Here is a 17405-nt window from a genome sequence, read left to right on the forward strand (position 1 = left end):
TATAACTGAGTTTAGAAAACAGTTAAGCTCTATGTCCTTAAGTTACATTAACAGTGCAGCTTAAAGTTACTTTTTTTTAAGTCTGCCTTTGATAACACCACTTTGACTTTAATATTTTAACTTTAAATCGCAACTTGAACAAAACCAAGTTCATGATATTTGGAAATTCTAAAATTAAGCAAGGGGTTTGTTTGGAAATTGAAAATGTGGAAATTGAAAGAGTTTATGAAAGTAAGTTTCTGGGTGTCATAATTGGTCACAAGTTATCCTGGAAGCCTCATACTAAATATTTGTGCACCAAAGTTTCAAAAAGTATTGGAGTTTTGGGTAAAACTAAACATGTGTTGGATCAGAAGTCACTTCAGATGTTGTACAATGCACTTATTGATCTGTATCTGTCCTATTGTGTTGAGGTATGGGGAAATACATATAAAAGCACTTCACAAAAGATTTATATTTTACAAAAGCGAGCCATAAGGATGGTTCACCATGCTGAGTACCTTACTCATACAAATCCTTTGTTTTCAAAATCGAGGATTTTAAAATTCTGGGACTTAATAAAATTTAAAACAGGTCAGATTTTGTTTAAAGCCTGGTATAAGTTGTTACCAAACAACATCCAAATGATGTTCATGGTCAGAGAGGCAGCATACAATTTAAGAGGGAATCTTAAATTTAAACAACCAACCATCCATTCAACACTGAAAAGTATGTGCATCTCTTTTAGTGGTGTAAAATTGTGGAATGAACTAGAAGAGGACTTAAGAATGTGCACTAACTTAAAACAATTTAAAAGTAACTACAAAAAAATACTCTTGTTCTGCTATAAAGAACTGGACAGCTAATTTTATTATCTTTTTTATTTTGTCAAATAATTGAGTCAGTCAACATGCTTTTAACTAAGGTTCTATTTATATTAAAGTTGTTTGTTTTATTATACTAAGATTGTGTGAATTATGTCATTATATGACAGTGTAAGGGGAGGGCTGAACTTGATAAGCTTTGCTTCCTTCAGCCCCTTCTCGAACTCGCACTTTATCATTATGTGCTATTTTTTTTTCCTATTACAAATTTGTTTGTTTTTATATGCTTGTTTGAGACAAATAAAAATCAAATCAAAATCAAATCAAGTTATAACAGTGAGGAAAACATTTACAGAAGAGAACTTAGAACATGAGTATTTCTCACAAAAAGTGGCCCAGCTGACATCAAATGTATAGCTGCATGTTAGGAAGAAAGAATTACAATATAGATGTGCAAAAAGTTTGCATGTTGTCATGTTTCAAACAACAGCACTACAGAACTACAAATAAATACCTCAACTAGTTGTGTAGTATCGTGTAAAAATTTGGCTTGAACAAAGAACATTAGTGTTAGAAAGAACTGCTCTCAATTCATTTGCTGCAAAAAAAAAGTGCATGTCTTGGTAAGAGTCAGGTCCTCACTGTCCCGTTTCTTTCTTCTTGAAAGACTTTTGTAACAAACAGCTCTCAAGAGACAGGTGATCTTTGCAGGGTCTATTGTACACAATCCTTAATGACCCAAGACATTTATACGTAAGATTAGAACATCCAAAAAAATGCCCCAAATTTATTTTTATTACTTTTTTTATTTTAAAAAAGTCAGAATTCAGATTTTTTTGTCAGAAAAAAATGGTAATAAAAAAATTGTAGACTCATTTTTTTTCTTTTTCTTTTTCAGTGGCCCTTTTCCTCCCTTGTACATTTACATGTTTTATTTCACCAGAAAAGTTGGAGTGTGAGCTGTTCAGTGCGTTATCTGTTTTAAAGTTTGCTCTTCGTATTTCCCCTGAAACCAGTGTTTTATTGAGCTTATCAACATGAGCAACAGTCATCACATGTTTTTACTCCTGTGGCTATTTACTCTTTAAAATCAGTCTGATTGGCTGAGAAAATGGCTGATTCTACAGGGTAAAATGATGTAGGGTCCTTTGTAATTGTGCTAGACAATGTCAAAATTAAGTTTCTATCCCATAAAAGGATTGACTGCAGGCTCTCATCACAGTGACAATCGCTCATAAAGTACAGGACATGTGCTACTCTAGAAAGAAAATAAGTCAGTGGAGCATTTTTGTTTCCGTTTTCCGTCTCTGCTGAGAGAAACGGTTCGAGACTTTCTCCTTGCTTTTGAGCTCGTGGGGGAAATCATCTCAGTGGCAGATATCCAGCATTTGGAGACTTGTCAGAATTCACATCTCATTACGAACGTACCCTGTCAGACACGATCAGTAGCGGCTTGGCTTTTAAGTGCTTTATTTATGCTGAGCTCTGGCTCTCTCTTAGGGTTTTTTTAGAGCAATTAATAAATGATGCATTTCGCCCCTGTCAGCTAATTGACGCCATTTGAGCTGGCAGGGAGGAGAAGCTGGTTAGACCAGTGTGGCGATGGTGCAGATTGACTTCTGTGTGTGGTCCAGACAGATTCTCAGTTTGAATGGTGAGATGCTTCAGTGCCCGGCTCAGCAGCATGAGGAAGAGGATAAGACATGTGTTAAAACATGCAGCTCTTACTTGAGTCTTCTGACCGCACAGTTGCAGACACACACATGTACACCAGACAGCATCCACTTAGTTAGGACGGTGCAGAGAGGAAGACAGAAAGTGCAGAAAGTTCTCTTTTGCTCACACACTCTTTTGCTGCTGTCAGTGTTAGCCTTAACCCTCATGAATCATGCAGCCTATTTTTTCATTTCCTCTCTCATGCTCATTGGCTGCAGGAGGTGTGTGTGTGTCCAAATTTGTGAGGGCCGAGTGAGGAGGGGCTTTGGAGGGCCAGTGCAGGTGATGTGACTGATGCGGAGTGACTTGATTTCATGTAAATGCAAGCGCTCTGAGGGAATTCACTTTGGATTACGCGCCCCACTGTGCACTGCCCATGAAATATTAAGCGCCGTGTCACTTTTTGTCCACAGGTGTCACTAGCGGGCAGAGAGGGGTCGGAGCTGTAGAGTTGGAGGAGAACAACGGGTGGGGGGGCGTCTCTTTGCCTTTTGATGAGGTGTGGATTTGGCGGGTTTAGCGGAAGCATATGCTGGCCTATACTTCCCACCTGCCGCCAGCTAGTCACCGCTTGTCAGTCCTTGGATGCAGTGCACTCTTATCACTTCTGACATGGAGGAGAAAGGATGAAAGGAGGGTGAGGGAGGGTAAAGTGCAGAGGAAAGGACTGTTTCTAGCCTTGTGTGTTTTGGGTGACAGAAGATGTCCATGTCCCCTTGTTAAGTCTGCTGAACAAACCTAATATTGCACAGGCTTGCACCATTTTCTCTCTTAAATGCAGACTGTTTGGCCAGTATCATGCAAGTACCACCACAACACACTGCAATTCAGTCCTCATTGACTCAATTCTAGCTTCAGCAGAGTTAATTGCTGGGAAAAGAGCCAAGCATCACCTTGATAAAAAAATAAAAAAACAAAGCGGCAAGGCCAGAACGGCAGCTCTGCCTCACAAAACGAGGATGTACTCTTCGTCTGTTTTCAAACAAGCGGTTATTGCCTCGCAGCAAACAAAGTCCACCTTCAGAGAGTCACAGACACTGAGAGATAGAGAGACAGATGGTGTTGGAGGCAAAGGAAAAGGAGAAGTGACAGGTACTCATGTCCAAGGACGGGAGGAGATGACAGCGACCGGTTCACTCCACTCCTCTTTTCCTCTCTTTTCTCCATCCTCACTTCTCGTCTATGACAGTTAACCTGCAGACATGAATCTGATGATGATATCTTGTGACCACTGCCATGCTTAACTCACTACTTTGATACTTCTTGCCCCGGATGGTATGTCAGGCTTTGTGCTGACCAACCTGGAAAGGCCTCCACTCTTCTCAGTTCTGTGCTTAGTCTTTGTTTAAATAGTTCAGACAAGGGAAGAGGAAAAAGGGTGATTCATGTGTAAGGAGGGAAAAGTAAGAGACCTGAGGGAGACCAGTTAATATGACTCTATAGGCAAAATATATCTCAATTTATTTTTGTTCCAGCTCATTGTCCGTTTCATTATTTTACAGTCATTTTAAACTCTTTTTAGAAGTTTTCTTGCACAGCTCACAGTAAGAAGTGATTAAAGAAAGGGTTTTTAAGGGTTTGTATGTTCAAGCTGTAAACACCTTAAGAATGCTGAAATATACATCGTCAAATACAAAATAGCAACCTTGAAGACAAAGCCCTCACAGGCGGCACTGCAATCAGTGCAACTATTTGCCAAAGAGCTTTCAGAAGTTAAGTGCATCTTTCAAGGAAAAAGTCCTACATTAAGTATAAACCAGGGATGGGCGATTATTGGTATAGTAAGGTATCGTTGAGTCCTCGTCGCCAGTAGTTGACATATTGCTGCGGTTTGACACCACGGCAAATGTGTGTCAGGTCCTGTTCAGACAACATGGATGAACCAGAGAGAGTTAAGTTAAATTGTTTTATTTTGTACTTCAGTTTATTTTTTGAAAAATACTACAACTCTGACAGTTAGTTTTATTTTGCACTTTTGTTGATTTATCAAAAAAAAAGGTAAACTCTGAGATGTTTGTGTTTCATTTTGGACTTAATGGTACAGTGACTGTGCTGTTTGTGTTGTTAACAATCTGTTACTATTGATTGAAATTTTAGGTAGTAAAACTACTAGTGGTATCAGCACTCATCAAGGTTATAATAGTTTTGGATTTGTCATTATAGTTTAGTTTTAGTTAGTTTTGACATTTTAGTTTCCATTACAGTTTAGTTTTAATTCATTTTAGAGCGAGCATTCTAGTTTTTATTTAGCTTTGATTTTTGTAACAAGGCTTAGTTTTAGTTTAGTTTTAGTTTTTCATACCTTATTAACCAGGTGCAGGATTCAAAAAAGTCAGAGTAAATATTTTGTCATACTGTTTATTTTTAAGTCCAACATAGTGCTCACTGCTCAGTCAATGCTGATACTGAACTGTTGGCTGCTGCCTAAAACGCAAGAAAATAATATAAACTTAATATAAAAAATATAAACATAAATTATATAAAATAATGTTGACATTAATTACATAAAAATACTCTTAACATAAATTATTAAAAACAACATAATATGAGCTTCAATAAATAAAAACTTGGACTCTGTAACAAGTAAACTATTACAGATGCTCTGATTCATTGCTCCACAATGTTTCGTCGCAGCACAGCGCACAGCCAGTATATTAATATTGTCAAAAACTATAATTAAGGACATTTTGTCTATAATTTTAGTTCGTTTCAGTCAGTTTTGTGAACACAAGATACAGTTTTAGTTTACTTATCGTTTTTGTTTTCTTTTCTAGTTTTTATTAGTTTGAGTTAACTGCAATGTATTTTAAATTTTAGTTTTCATTTTTAGTTTTGTTTTAGTTAACTATTACAACCTTGGCACTCAGTATCAATGAGTACTCGAGAGGGAGTACTCGTACAGGTATCAGCCTGAAAAAGTGGCACTGAACATCCCTAGTATAAATCTCCATGTGTTGTTGTAGAAGTTGAGTTTTTGAAGCTTTGTGATCAGCTTTTGTTACTTTGGATCCGTGCAAGGTTAGCAGTTTAACCTTGTTTAAATGTGCTTTGGCCGTGAAACAAGAAAGCACCTCTTTCCAACCACAAATATTGTTCACCTCTGTATGTTACAAAGGCTTTTGTAGAATAGGGTTTCTCTATGTGAGCAGAAATATTATTTCTTAGCTAATATATGCATTGACTTTGCAGTGAACCTGTACAGAAGAAAAACACCCTGAGGGTTGAAAGGTTACTGACGACTTGAAAAATAAACACACAAACACGCCTGTTGGACAACAGGAAAGTGCTGATTATCATGAAAGCTCACTAGCGGAAGCAAGAAAGCATACGTGAGAGAGAAGACAGTTTTATGCATTTATACCCCCAGCTCTCCATTCACTTGTTTTCTGTCTGTCTCTCTCACCGTGAAATTGATTATGGATTATTCAGGAGGAAGGCAGGTACTCCCTCTTCTCTTTCATAAAAAAAGCCAGGATGAAAGCGATTAGGGGATAAGAATGGACGGAAGGGTGGTAGAATGGACAGATCATCCATTGAGAAGAAGGCTGAGGATCGTCTGTTTTTTTTTTCTTGAAAGCGAGGTAGATGGATAGTGAGAGGGCCGGATGAATGAGGGAGCATATAGATGGAAGGATGGAGTGGTTCAGGTAGCCTTACCTGGGATAATGCAGCCCCAGATGCAGGTTTTAATGGTGTATAAAAGCCCAGGACTCATGTTTTATTCAGCTGAAGAGAGAGACTGCCAGGTGAACACATATGTCCCCAGAGGATGTAGAATTACAGAGCCATATACTATGTGTGTGTATGTGTGTGTTTCAGACACTGAGTGGGAACTAAATACACACAGCATCCTGAGGTGTGTCAACTCAAGCAAGCACTTTAGGGTAGTTTGCTGAACTCCACATGAGAACAAGGTGTATTGGTACACAGGGTGGAGTCATATACAGTATAAATATAGCATACAGATGCACCTAGCAACACACACTGAGATATACACACACACGGAGACCTGTGTGTGCTCATTTAGGCCAATGTCCTGTGTGGGTATGCTCCCAGACATATGCAAAGTACTGCAGCAGCTCCTCCACACACTCCTATGGGCACACAGAGAGTGCGCAAGTGGCTCTTCCATATGCATGTGGCTGTTTTGGCCTGCCTCCCTGGGGCAGGACCTCAGGGCTCTGCTGGCAAGCAGGGCGAGGGTGCAAGAGTCCACTTCGAGCCAAGTGCATGTCTGTGTACACATATCTTCAAGTTCAAGGTGCAGAGGGGAGAAGGCATTTGCATTTTGTTGACAGAGTGTGTGTTTGTGTAAAGAGGCTGCTGGTGCTTTTTCAGGAGGGGTGGCAGAGAGTGTTAGTTGGCTCATTTCTTAGACCCTAATTCTGGGTCGCCATGTGTTTAAATTGAAGGGCATCGGTTATGGATTTAGCTATTTCAAACAGTGATGACTTTCAAATAACTCAACATATCCTTCAATGTTGGAGCTTTGGATAGGGAGGGGCTGTGATTTTTTTATTGCTCCACTAACCGTTTAATAATAAAAAAAAATAGAGCATGTGACTATTATCTTATCTAGACAAAATGTATTTTTCCATAGTTTTTACCAGACGCCAGTTGAAATGTGGTAAGGCCACCAGATGGTGGTTTTACGGCAACTGAAAGTTCTTTGCTTTTAACAGTTCTGGGGGAACTTACACCCAAAAAAAACATCCTTTTACCAACAAATTTGTCTGCTAAAACCAGATTATACATTATATTTATTTGTTTGTCATGTCCAGCTAGCCTCCAACAATTTTGCACAGTCATTAAAAGAGCCTTCGATTTTCAATCCTTCTGTCTGGAGGTAAGGGTAGAGGGACTGTTAATAGGGGAAATAGTCAATGATGACTATTACGTAGTAATTTTGCTCGAACATCCCAGGCTTCAAGTATTGCTTGTATTAATTCCAAATCCCTCCTGTCAGAGGTGAAAAAAGCTTTGATAACCTGCTTTCTTAAGAAAGAAGAAAAAAACAAAACAAAAAAGGGCATAATGAAAAAAGCAGAAGCAATCTGTAAATTGTTTGAAAGTGGTTAAAACAGACAAAAGCTTGTTTGAATCCTGAACTTTGGTAGATATTCAAAGGTTTCAGTTTTTTCTCCCTTTAGAGCTTTTGAAGTTCAGTTTATATGCTATCATTTAAAACTGATTATCCATGTTTGCAGTTGTTATCATCACTGTAATTACAGTTCAACAGCTAACTGAATCCTAAAGGTCATAACTGCAATTTTTATTAGTTTTGAGTCCATGTCTGGTATCTTTTTCTTTGGCTTTAAGATACATTTTATATATTTTTGAAGCTCTGCTATTTCTGAAGAAACACAAAGAAAGTTATAATTTTTTTGTAGGTGTGATCCAGGTGTTGAAGGGGATGCAGGAGTTTGGTGTGCCCCCCGATATCGAGACTCTATCCCACTACGTCCTCCCTGTCTTCTCCGATGTAAATGAAGCACAGCAGGCTCTACAGGTAAGTCTGTGAATCTTTTCATTGCTAAGTGCGGATGAAGACGTTTTATTGACATAATCCTGATTTTCTCTGTCTAGGAGGCAGGCATCCCTTGGGAGTCAGAGGGTTGCTTGTCTGCAGAGATTCGTTTGATGGCTAATAATGACCTGGACAAACTGTACACCAGATGTAAGCACACACACACACACACACACACACACACACACACACACACACACACACACACACACACACACACACACACACACACACACACTCAACACATTCTAAAGAAGAGGCTCGTCTGCATCTTGTGCACCCATCAAATAAAAACTGCTGCTCTGCCTGCAGGCTAATTCGGCCCGCATTAACACATCCACACATACACACTCGCACACTCTTCCACATTTGCCCACTTACTCCTGTGTGCTCATCAGGCCTTTTAAGAGATTAGTCTGTGTGAATATGTAAAGAGCTAGAACGAGAGGCGCCTCCACTGGCAGAGGGATGGGATGGAGAAGACTGTTACATAATGAATGACTCTTCTTGTTTTCTGTCTTTCATCTCGTTTTAGTTTCAAAACATCCACCACTTTTTTTTCACATATATTTCTCTGTGCCCTCTTTATGTATTTTGAAGTCCTCTACAGAATGTTCTGCCTGCTGTTTTTTTAACATTTTATATGGAGTATTTTTCCTTTCCATGCTTTGGTGTAGCAAACACTGCAAGCTGGAGACATCAGGCCTTTCTGTTTTCAAGCTCTAAATGAAAAGAACTCACATTTTCTCATATTTACATCATTTTAAACTAAAGACTTTTAGTTTTTGGCTTATGGTGACATAACCATGTCATTTCAATTTTACCTTAAGGACTTAACTGTTGGCCTTTTTTGGTCTTTTTCTAATTCCTTTAGTTAATTAGATTCCTCACAAATTCCTTCAAATGAAGATTCAAAGAACAAGAATTGAATTTTTTTTATTGCAGCATGAAAAAATCTAATTGACGTTACACTTCTAATTTCTTTCTGCAAATAAAAGGTTGCCTTTATAAAGTATACAGTTTTCATTGTGATGTTACTTTTTAAGATGATAAGAAAGCACCTAGTTATTTGACACAATATCCATGGAAGAAGTCTGTATGGATGACTTTTACTTAAGCTGAGAGAAACAAATGACCTCTCTTTTACTCTCAATTTAATTATTCAGAACTGTAAAAAACTACAAATTTTGCTCTTAAGTAAAGCTCCAAGATTGCTGACTGTCTTGACTGCTAGATCTGTGTGCAGCAAACTGTCTACTTAGATCACTGCTGCTACATTCTAGAGGTGTCCCAGTCCAATATTGATATCAGATATCGGTCCAATATCACCAAAAAAACAAATATAGGTATCGTATCGGAATGCATCTAAAATCTCCGATATAAGCAGTCTGTTCCAGACCCTGCTCCTGCTGTTTTTGTTTGATTTATTTAGGTTATTTTCTGGGTCTTCTAATTTATTCTTTATTTTATTCAATTACTAGTATATTCTTATGTTTAATGTTAAAATTTCTGTTACCCATGGTTAATAATAAATGGGTCAGTTTTTCCTCATACCTCCTGTTGCTGATTACTGTTCTTTGTTTGAATAACATCACTTAATCAAGCCTTTTCTAACATGACAGACATACTACAAAATAAGTAATAAAAGTATGCATGTTTAATGCTGATATTGTATCTGATTAATATCGGTATCGGCCAATACTCAATGCTGCAGTATCTGTATTGTATCGGAAGTGAAAATGTAATATTGTGACATCCCTACTACATTCACACAGCTTTATTTTCCTCATATACTGTCATTACTTTCCCATTAATTTACCCATTTAACAAGTTTCTGCTGTCTTTTTATTCTTATCTTTTTCTTTTTTTTTTTTTTCTCCAGTGTCAGATCCCTCCTTCCCTCCGGTGGACCACTCTTCTTTTCGTAACAGCCTCATCTCGGGTTTCAAAAAGTGAGTTGATTAGCCTGTCATCTGTTTGACGTCTTTACGTGTTCTCCATCATTTCATATGCCATATTTCTCCATGTTTAGCCTCATAACTCCTGATGGGTGTTAAAAGAGGCCTGTAGCTCTGTGAGGCTCACCGCAGCATATGCTCTGACGATGACATGTGCAGCCTATCACACCATCTATAGCGTCTGTGTGTGTATGCGGGCAGCTGCAGGGAAAAACACTCCATCACACACATGCACACATACACCCATAAGCGGGTGCCTCATGCATATGGAGGCCGTCATCCCTCTGCTCTTGCCCCAAAGCACCGTGGGAGATATGTAAATCAGCAGATGCCCACCACTGCGCCCTTAGACCCAAAACCCCCTGCACTGATCTCACCCCCACCCCTCCTTCTCACACACCCACACACACACACACACACAAAAACAGAGTCGGACCAGGGTTACCCGTGGGCTTTTGTTGAAGGGGTGTGTATGAATATTTACAGTTTAACACTACACACACTCATGAAAGCTCTCAGGCCTTTTAGCTGAGACTGGAGGGAGGGTCAAAAGGGAAAGTGTTGACTCTTCTGCAGGTTCCAAAGTGATTTTTACCACCAAAAAAATATATATACACTCAGTTTAGCCCAACTTTTGGTCTTACATCAACTCGCTACAATCTTTGTTGTTGCTAAGTAGGTGTAGAAAATTTCACCAACCTGATGAATAAATAGAGAAAGTTAAGGTAAAACTATTTTGAAATGATAACAAGGTTGAGTTTAGCATCATAGTGCAGTCAGTTAAATGCAGCCAGTGTCACAGTGTGTTTGTGTAGTTATCTTTCATTTTCATTATTTGTTTGTCCGTCTTTTTGTATTTCAGAATCTCTTCCCTCCCCTCAATTTATTTAGCTCACACACACACACACATGCATGCACACAGTAACACTAACACACACAGAAACCCCCCCTCTGCATCTTCTGACTGTTAAGTTGCCTGACAGGGTCATAATTGGGCTTGTCACTTTGAGTGTGTGTGTGTGTGCGTGAGTGCATGTGTCTGTGTCTGTGTCTGTGTCTGTGTCTGTGTCTGTGTGTGTGTGTGTGTGTGTGTGTGTGTGTGTGTGTGTGTGTGTGTGTGTGTGTGTGTGTGTGTATGCGTGCGCGAGTGCCGTGTCATTGCAATGAGGGACCTGCCCCTGTCAAAGACAAGGTCAGGGGATAATTTAATCATTAAAGACCTCTTCGTCTCTCTTCTCCTCTCATCTCTCCCCTCTCTCCTCCTCGTCTCCAGCAACTCGCTGACAACGCCGGAAATGTCACACGTTGTCATCATTTAGCCCCTGTCTATGTATCTGTGTGTGACTGTGAGTGTGTGTCTTTTGTGGTTTTCTGGGCTTTTGTGCTGCCGTCTCTCCTTTCATGTACTGTGGGACTGACAGTGTCAAACTGAAAGATCCGTATTGTACTACACTATCTATTTAGTGCAATGGAAAATTTACTCTGACAGATTTGTAGTTATAAGAATCATAGCCATTTAGTGTCAGAAAATTAGTTAATTAATTTAAACTAATTACTGTTAAACATGTGCTGTAGCATTGAAGTTCCAGAGCGTAGGAAAGTGGGGAAAATATGTTTTTTTAATTACACTTTTCTGAAGATTTAAAATTATATTTATTTCCACATTTTACCAGCGCTTATAAGGCAAAAGAATAGAGATTCAGGCTCTTCTCTTCAAATTGTACAAGAAATCCACTGTAGTTTTGGGATACATTTTGTCATTGTGTTTTACAAATTTGTTTTTATAAAGGAAAAAAAATCATATGACAGTTAGGGTTTAACTAACTGAATCCAGTCTGTTTTTCTAAAAAACTGTTTACATGAAGAAAGTAAAAAAATAAGAATCATGCAGGGGTGTGTTTTCCATAGGTGCATCCGTATCAGATGCACATTAACCCTGACAAGTTGGACAAAGTCTTGTTGACCCAACGCTTGTTGAGTGAGTGCTCATGTCCTGTCCTCTACTGCCCCCTGCAGGTCTAATGACGCGGAGACCATGGTGAAGGTAAGACTGAATTGAGCCCACATTGTCTGCCTGTGTCTCTTTAACATTAAGAGCTATTCAGATTCTCTTTCAGAGAAAATTTGAACAACTGAGATAAAGATCTCTCTTGTCAAAAGAAAAAAAAACACTTAGACGGATAACAGATGAGTACTTTAAATACTTTATTATTCCTTTAGAATTTAAACCATTAGCTGAATGTTCATTTGTTTATATGACTGTTTACTCCTTTCAACAAAATAGCTACAATAACCAGTTTACTCACCATCTGCTCAAAAGGCAGTTACATTTAGGAGGAATATACAATATGATAAACGCCATCTGCTGCCTTTTATGCAAATCCCCTCATGGCACACTGAGCGTATAAATAAAGAAATGTTTAGAATGGATCATTTAGCTTCAGGCTAAAAGAGAAAGACAGCTTGAAATGATATAAAAACACATTCATTTCATTGTATTAGAACTGCGAGGAAAAAGATAAAACAAAATCATCAAAACTGCCAAATTTAGTCATCAGACAATAAGAAGAAAACAAGCATTTTATCTCTTAACCCTGTTTTTATTACATTACTCATCCCTTTTTTGTTGTTTAGGATCATTGTTAGTCATCTTCTGTCCACTTGTTTTGTTTCTGTGTTAATTCTTTTTTTTTCTTTAATCCAGATTACTGAGCTTTTGTTCAAAGACCAGCGCTTCTCCAGAGGAAACAAAAATCCAGGTGGTATGTAAATGTTTTCAACACTGCTGTTATCGTCCAGTCAGGACATTCATATCTCTCATCGTCTTTGTTGAAAGGTGTGTATTTGTGTGAAAAAAAAGAAACACCGGGGTGCGTGTATGTCTGTGTGTGTATACAGACCGTATGTGTTGTCTATCACATATCAGCTCTCAAACTTGCAGACTGCAGTCTCTCTCTCAGTCACTGTCCAGCCATAATTCACATGACAGGAAAATGCACTGTGTGTGTGTTTGTGTGTGTGTTTGCATACAGTTTCAGTGGCAAGAAACTGCTGACCAGCCCACTTCACGTCATGAAGCCTGTGTGTGGTTACATCCAGGTGTGTGTGTGAGTGAGTGAAAGACCTGCTCGCTCTGTCTGAGGAAACAGAGCCTGGCTGCTGACACAGCGCTGAGTAGTTAAAAGTGTGTGAGTGTGTATGCGTGTGTGGAGCATTAATGTCGCTCTGTGTCAGTGTGCGTGTGTGTCCCCTGTGCTGAAGTTGGTGTGTGTGCTGGTGAGAGTGATGGAGACTGTTATCCATGTCATATCCCATTAGACAGCATTTGCGCATGTGTGTGTGTTTATGTGTATTTATGCGTGTGTGTGAGTTGAAGTAGGGGGAAGCTGTCAGTACCAGCCAGCGCATATTCACTCACACTTCAGCCCAAAAGCAGCCTCTGTCAGCAGGAAAAAAAACATAAACACACTCTGCAGAGGTTACAAAAATATTGTATTAATGCACAAATGGAAGCAGTGACTGACTCGGTGGCAAATGAAAAGTATTCCCAGGACAACTGCTTTCTGTTTGTGTGTGTCTGTCCAGAAGTGGCATCCTACTTCCTGTACAATCTGATCGACTCAATGACGGAGCGAGAGATACAGAGGCAGGAGGAAAAACTGAGGACATACTTCAAACAACTGCACGCTCAGGTACACAAATGAACATACACACACATACACACACACCTAACAGTCAACCTTCCCACTTTAAAGGAGCTTACACATGCTGATCTGAGACGATCTGCATTTGTAATCGTAGTTAGATTATTCTCAAAATATGAGCACACACACACACGGGGGTGTACACCTCCTCCCTGTGCTCAATTTATTAACAGTGAAGATTTGGGCCTTCTGTCCAAGATACCCAAAATATAAAAATTAATGCAATGGGAATTAGGCTTGTCACGATACTGGATTTCTAACTTCGATACGATATTTTGAAAAATATTGATTTTCGATACGATTTTCGATACCACGCAACCAGGGCTTGACATTAACATTTTTGCTCACCAGCCACTGTGGCTAGTTGTTATCCAAATTTACTAGCCACTCAGCATTTTCACTAGCCACAATTTTGTTGTTGGATAATTATGTTTAATATGATGAAAGCAGACAAAAACATGCTAAAGTTTACTTGAACTAGGTTTACAACCTTTTTAAATGTAAATGACCTCTGTTTACACTTAAATCAAGACTACATAAATGTTAAACCCCATTATCAGCTATTCAGTTATAAAACGGTTGTGCTCCTTTAATATGAAAATGTGCGGACAATTAAGACAAACTAATTAATGGAGGAGTTTATTATTGCATTGAATGAAATTTGTTATGCTTGAAGGTTAGTTGAAAAGATAAAAACTAAACTGAAAAACTAGCAAGAAAAAATGTCTGCTTAGATATTTATTTACAACAGTAATTTTTCAGTAATAAACTAAGTACCATACTTTCTGGACTATGTCACTTCGTAGTATAATTATACATTTTTTTTAAAGTCGTATCAATCAAAAGACAAAAATGCGTCATGAAGACGAAAACAGCAGATAGGCTATAAGTCACACTGGACCATAAGTGTCATTTATTTAGAATGATTTGGTTTCTTTACAGTATTTCCAGAGTGAACTTTTTATATATAACTGTGATAAATGTTTGTGCATTAGGGGGTTTAAATATTGTTCCTTCAACTCCTCGTATCTGTGACCAGTTTCTCTTCTCTACATGCGCTCCTCACCTCCCCTCCCCTGCTCTAGGTGAGTGTTGCTGGTGAGATCGGTGCAGTGTGAGTTTAAATGAGCTCCGTCCTCACTTTTAAAAAGTTACAGGAGTTTAGTTTGTGACTTAAACCCCGGAATCTGTTTACAGTAGAGAGTCAAAAAGACATGAGTGAAGTTTTAAATCACGTTATCAGGAGCTAAACACCGGGAGCTGTCAGGCTGTCCAAGACGGAGGCTTGAGACGAGCGCGTCCAATGAGCAAACACTGTGTGCAGGCAGTGCTCATGGGAGTTGTAGTGTCGTCGTCTCATACTGCAATGGGTTTAGTATTTCAGATGCCGTTTCAGAAAACTACAATTAAACAATTCAACCAAAGTGGCGAGTAGGAGTGACAGTGTTAGCCGCTACAGCTGGACTTCAGTGTAAGCTAGCGTCTCTCTCTCTCTATCTCAACTACGAGGCAGGACTCAGGGAGGGAGGGGCTGCATGCACCCCGTGTGCGCTCTGTGTGTATGTTTTGACGCCAGCACATGTCTAACCAGGGAAAGACGTTGAGTAACCATCTATCGATACTAGGGGAACTTTATATTGAATCGCTCGCTAAATTTCAGGATCGATATTTACCGATAAAATGATACTTTTGACAACACTAGTGGGAATATTAGGTTGCAAGTTAAAGCTACACATACTGAAAAATTATACAAAATTAATATAAAGATCTCTGTCCTAATGTGTGTTTTAGATGCCCCAAAACCTTGTTTAAACTATACTTTTTAACTTCAAGTACTCTCACTTTTTTACAACATGCTTCTAACAGGAATCATAAACAAGCAATAAATCTGCCATGTTTATATCATACTTTTTAAATACAGTTCTTAAAGAAGCAAGTTCAAGAAAGTCAGATACACCTGTATGTCATCTAGTTGTCTCAACACAAATGTAGTCTGGATAACTTTAAAATTAAGCTTGACTAAAAAAGATTATTTCAGCGAATGCTCTTTCATTTTGTTCATCTCTGTGCAGTTCAACAGATAAAGCTTCTTTTATGCTCAGAGCTGACCAGTGCTGCTCCCATTTCTTCCTCTGCAGAAAATAACCATTCCATTGAACATCTTCAGAGGCATCAGGAACCTCCTTGAGATGCACCACACCCCAGAGCTCGTCCAGGTACACATGATTACTGTATTTCCTGTTTTATATTGCTAAAAGTTAGTGAAGGATCAGTTAGGATGAAGAATGAGTTCAGAGCTGTCAAATTTGTTGATTCGGGAACATAAAATCTTAATCAGCAGAGAAAAGGTAACAGACAACAGCAAGATATGCCTCAGTAAAGTTTGTTTATACACCAGTCAAGTTTAGTTACTGTCGCCACAGTTGCTTTTATGTTGAGCCGTTTAGGTTTTTGATGCTTACTCTGCTTGTCTGGATCCATCTGTCAGGATGTGCGTCGTTTGGTGGACCCCAAAGAACAAGCATCCAACGATTCATCTGGGACTGCAACTGTCAGCACAAAAGTGAGTGTGAAAACCCACAAAGGGTTGTTCTCCAGTTTACTGAATACATTATGCTAGAATGTGTCATCTAACTGGTTTAGTTGTTCTTTCTCTGTTTGCTGTTTCACTGAAATAAATCCTTGGAGACAAGCATACACTGATTACTTCATCTTTTAGTACAAGCTTACCCACACATGAGGTTTTTTGCAGGGTTTTGTTCATGTGTTTGACACCTCTCTGTCTCCATCATTTAATACAGGGAAGGATGGTTGACTTTGAGAAGAAAATAGCCGAACTGAAAGCAGAGAATCAACCAACAGGCGGTGTTCTCAAAAGAGCCATAGTAGCTTGTGCTGAGGAGGTTAGTCCTTTTAGCATAACTCTGTTAGACTATTCTCATCCTTTCTTTTTCAATGAGCCGCCTTGTCCGTGACTTAAGTCCTGAGAGTTGTTTTGTGTGACCAGAACCTGGAGAGCGCCCTTGAGCTGAAACAGAAGCACGAGGAGGAGATGACAGCCGGCACCTACGCCACCCTCATCAACCTGTGCTGTCGCCACAGCAATTTTGAGGAGGCACTCAACCTGAAGACTGAGTTGTGAGTGGAGCTGGATGCATACACAAATACTCTACACATACGCGCACCCAGGGCAGAGCTGTGACTCGTATTAGGACATTAAAGTTTAACTTGAGTTGTATTAGTGGAGACATTAATGCAGGAAACTCTCCCCTCTCCCTCCCTCTTCTCCCTCTTCGCACTCACCTTCCTGCTACAGCATTTTGACTCAACTTCAACTGGATAACGTTCAATAGATGACTTACATTACCGTTGGTAGAATACATTAACCGAGCCTGTCTCTGTCCTTGTCTGTCTTTAGGAGTCAGAAGTTCCCATCAGCTGTGCTTGATGCCGTTAAATACATTGAACTGGTCAGAGTTCTTGCAAAGAACGGCAAAGTGGATGGTAAGTTTGTGATTTATTTCATTATTGATCACTCTGCCAATATAATTGATTGCTGGTTTGGTCCTTGGGAAAAAAAACTCCTTTGAACAGCTCATTGTACAGAAACGTATCTTCAAAACAAGAAAACATTGAGCAGAACTTTCACTTGATGGATTAAAAACAAAAAAGTAAATCTATGATCCAAAATGGCTTA

The 17405-nt window shown here is 39.1% G+C and overlaps 1 protein-coding gene across 1 annotated transcript in view; it reads left to right on the forward strand.

Moving 5' to 3' along the window:
- lrpprc (leucine-rich pentatricopeptide repeat containing) overlaps positions 1-17405 on the forward strand; it is a 72063-nt gene that overhangs the window by 7413 nt on the left and 47245 nt on the right. Inside the window, exons 12-22 of the mRNA XM_074675507.1 lie at positions 7910-8028; positions 8106-8196; positions 9929-9998; positions 12021-12048; positions 12709-12766; positions 13590-13696; positions 15847-15924; positions 16197-16271; positions 16510-16611; positions 16716-16846; positions 17127-17212. Of these exons, the coding sequence (XP_074531608.1) occupies positions 7910-8028; positions 8106-8196; positions 9929-9998; positions 12021-12048; positions 12709-12766; positions 13590-13696; positions 15847-15924; positions 16197-16271; positions 16510-16611; positions 16716-16846; positions 17127-17212 (945 nt within the window). The remainder of the gene's footprint in view (positions 1-7909; positions 8029-8105; positions 8197-9928; positions 9999-12020; positions 12049-12708; positions 12767-13589; positions 13697-15846; positions 15925-16196; positions 16272-16509; positions 16612-16715; positions 16847-17126; positions 17213-17405) is intronic.

Source organism: Halichoeres trimaculatus, unplaced genomic scaffold, assembly GCF_033239565.1.
Source record: "Halichoeres trimaculatus isolate MK-OKI-2021-1 unplaced genomic scaffold, fHalTri1.1 fHalTri1_scaffold_8, whole genome shotgun sequence".
Lineage (NCBI taxonomy): Eukaryota > Metazoa > Chordata > Actinopteri > Labriformes > Labridae > Halichoeres > Halichoeres trimaculatus.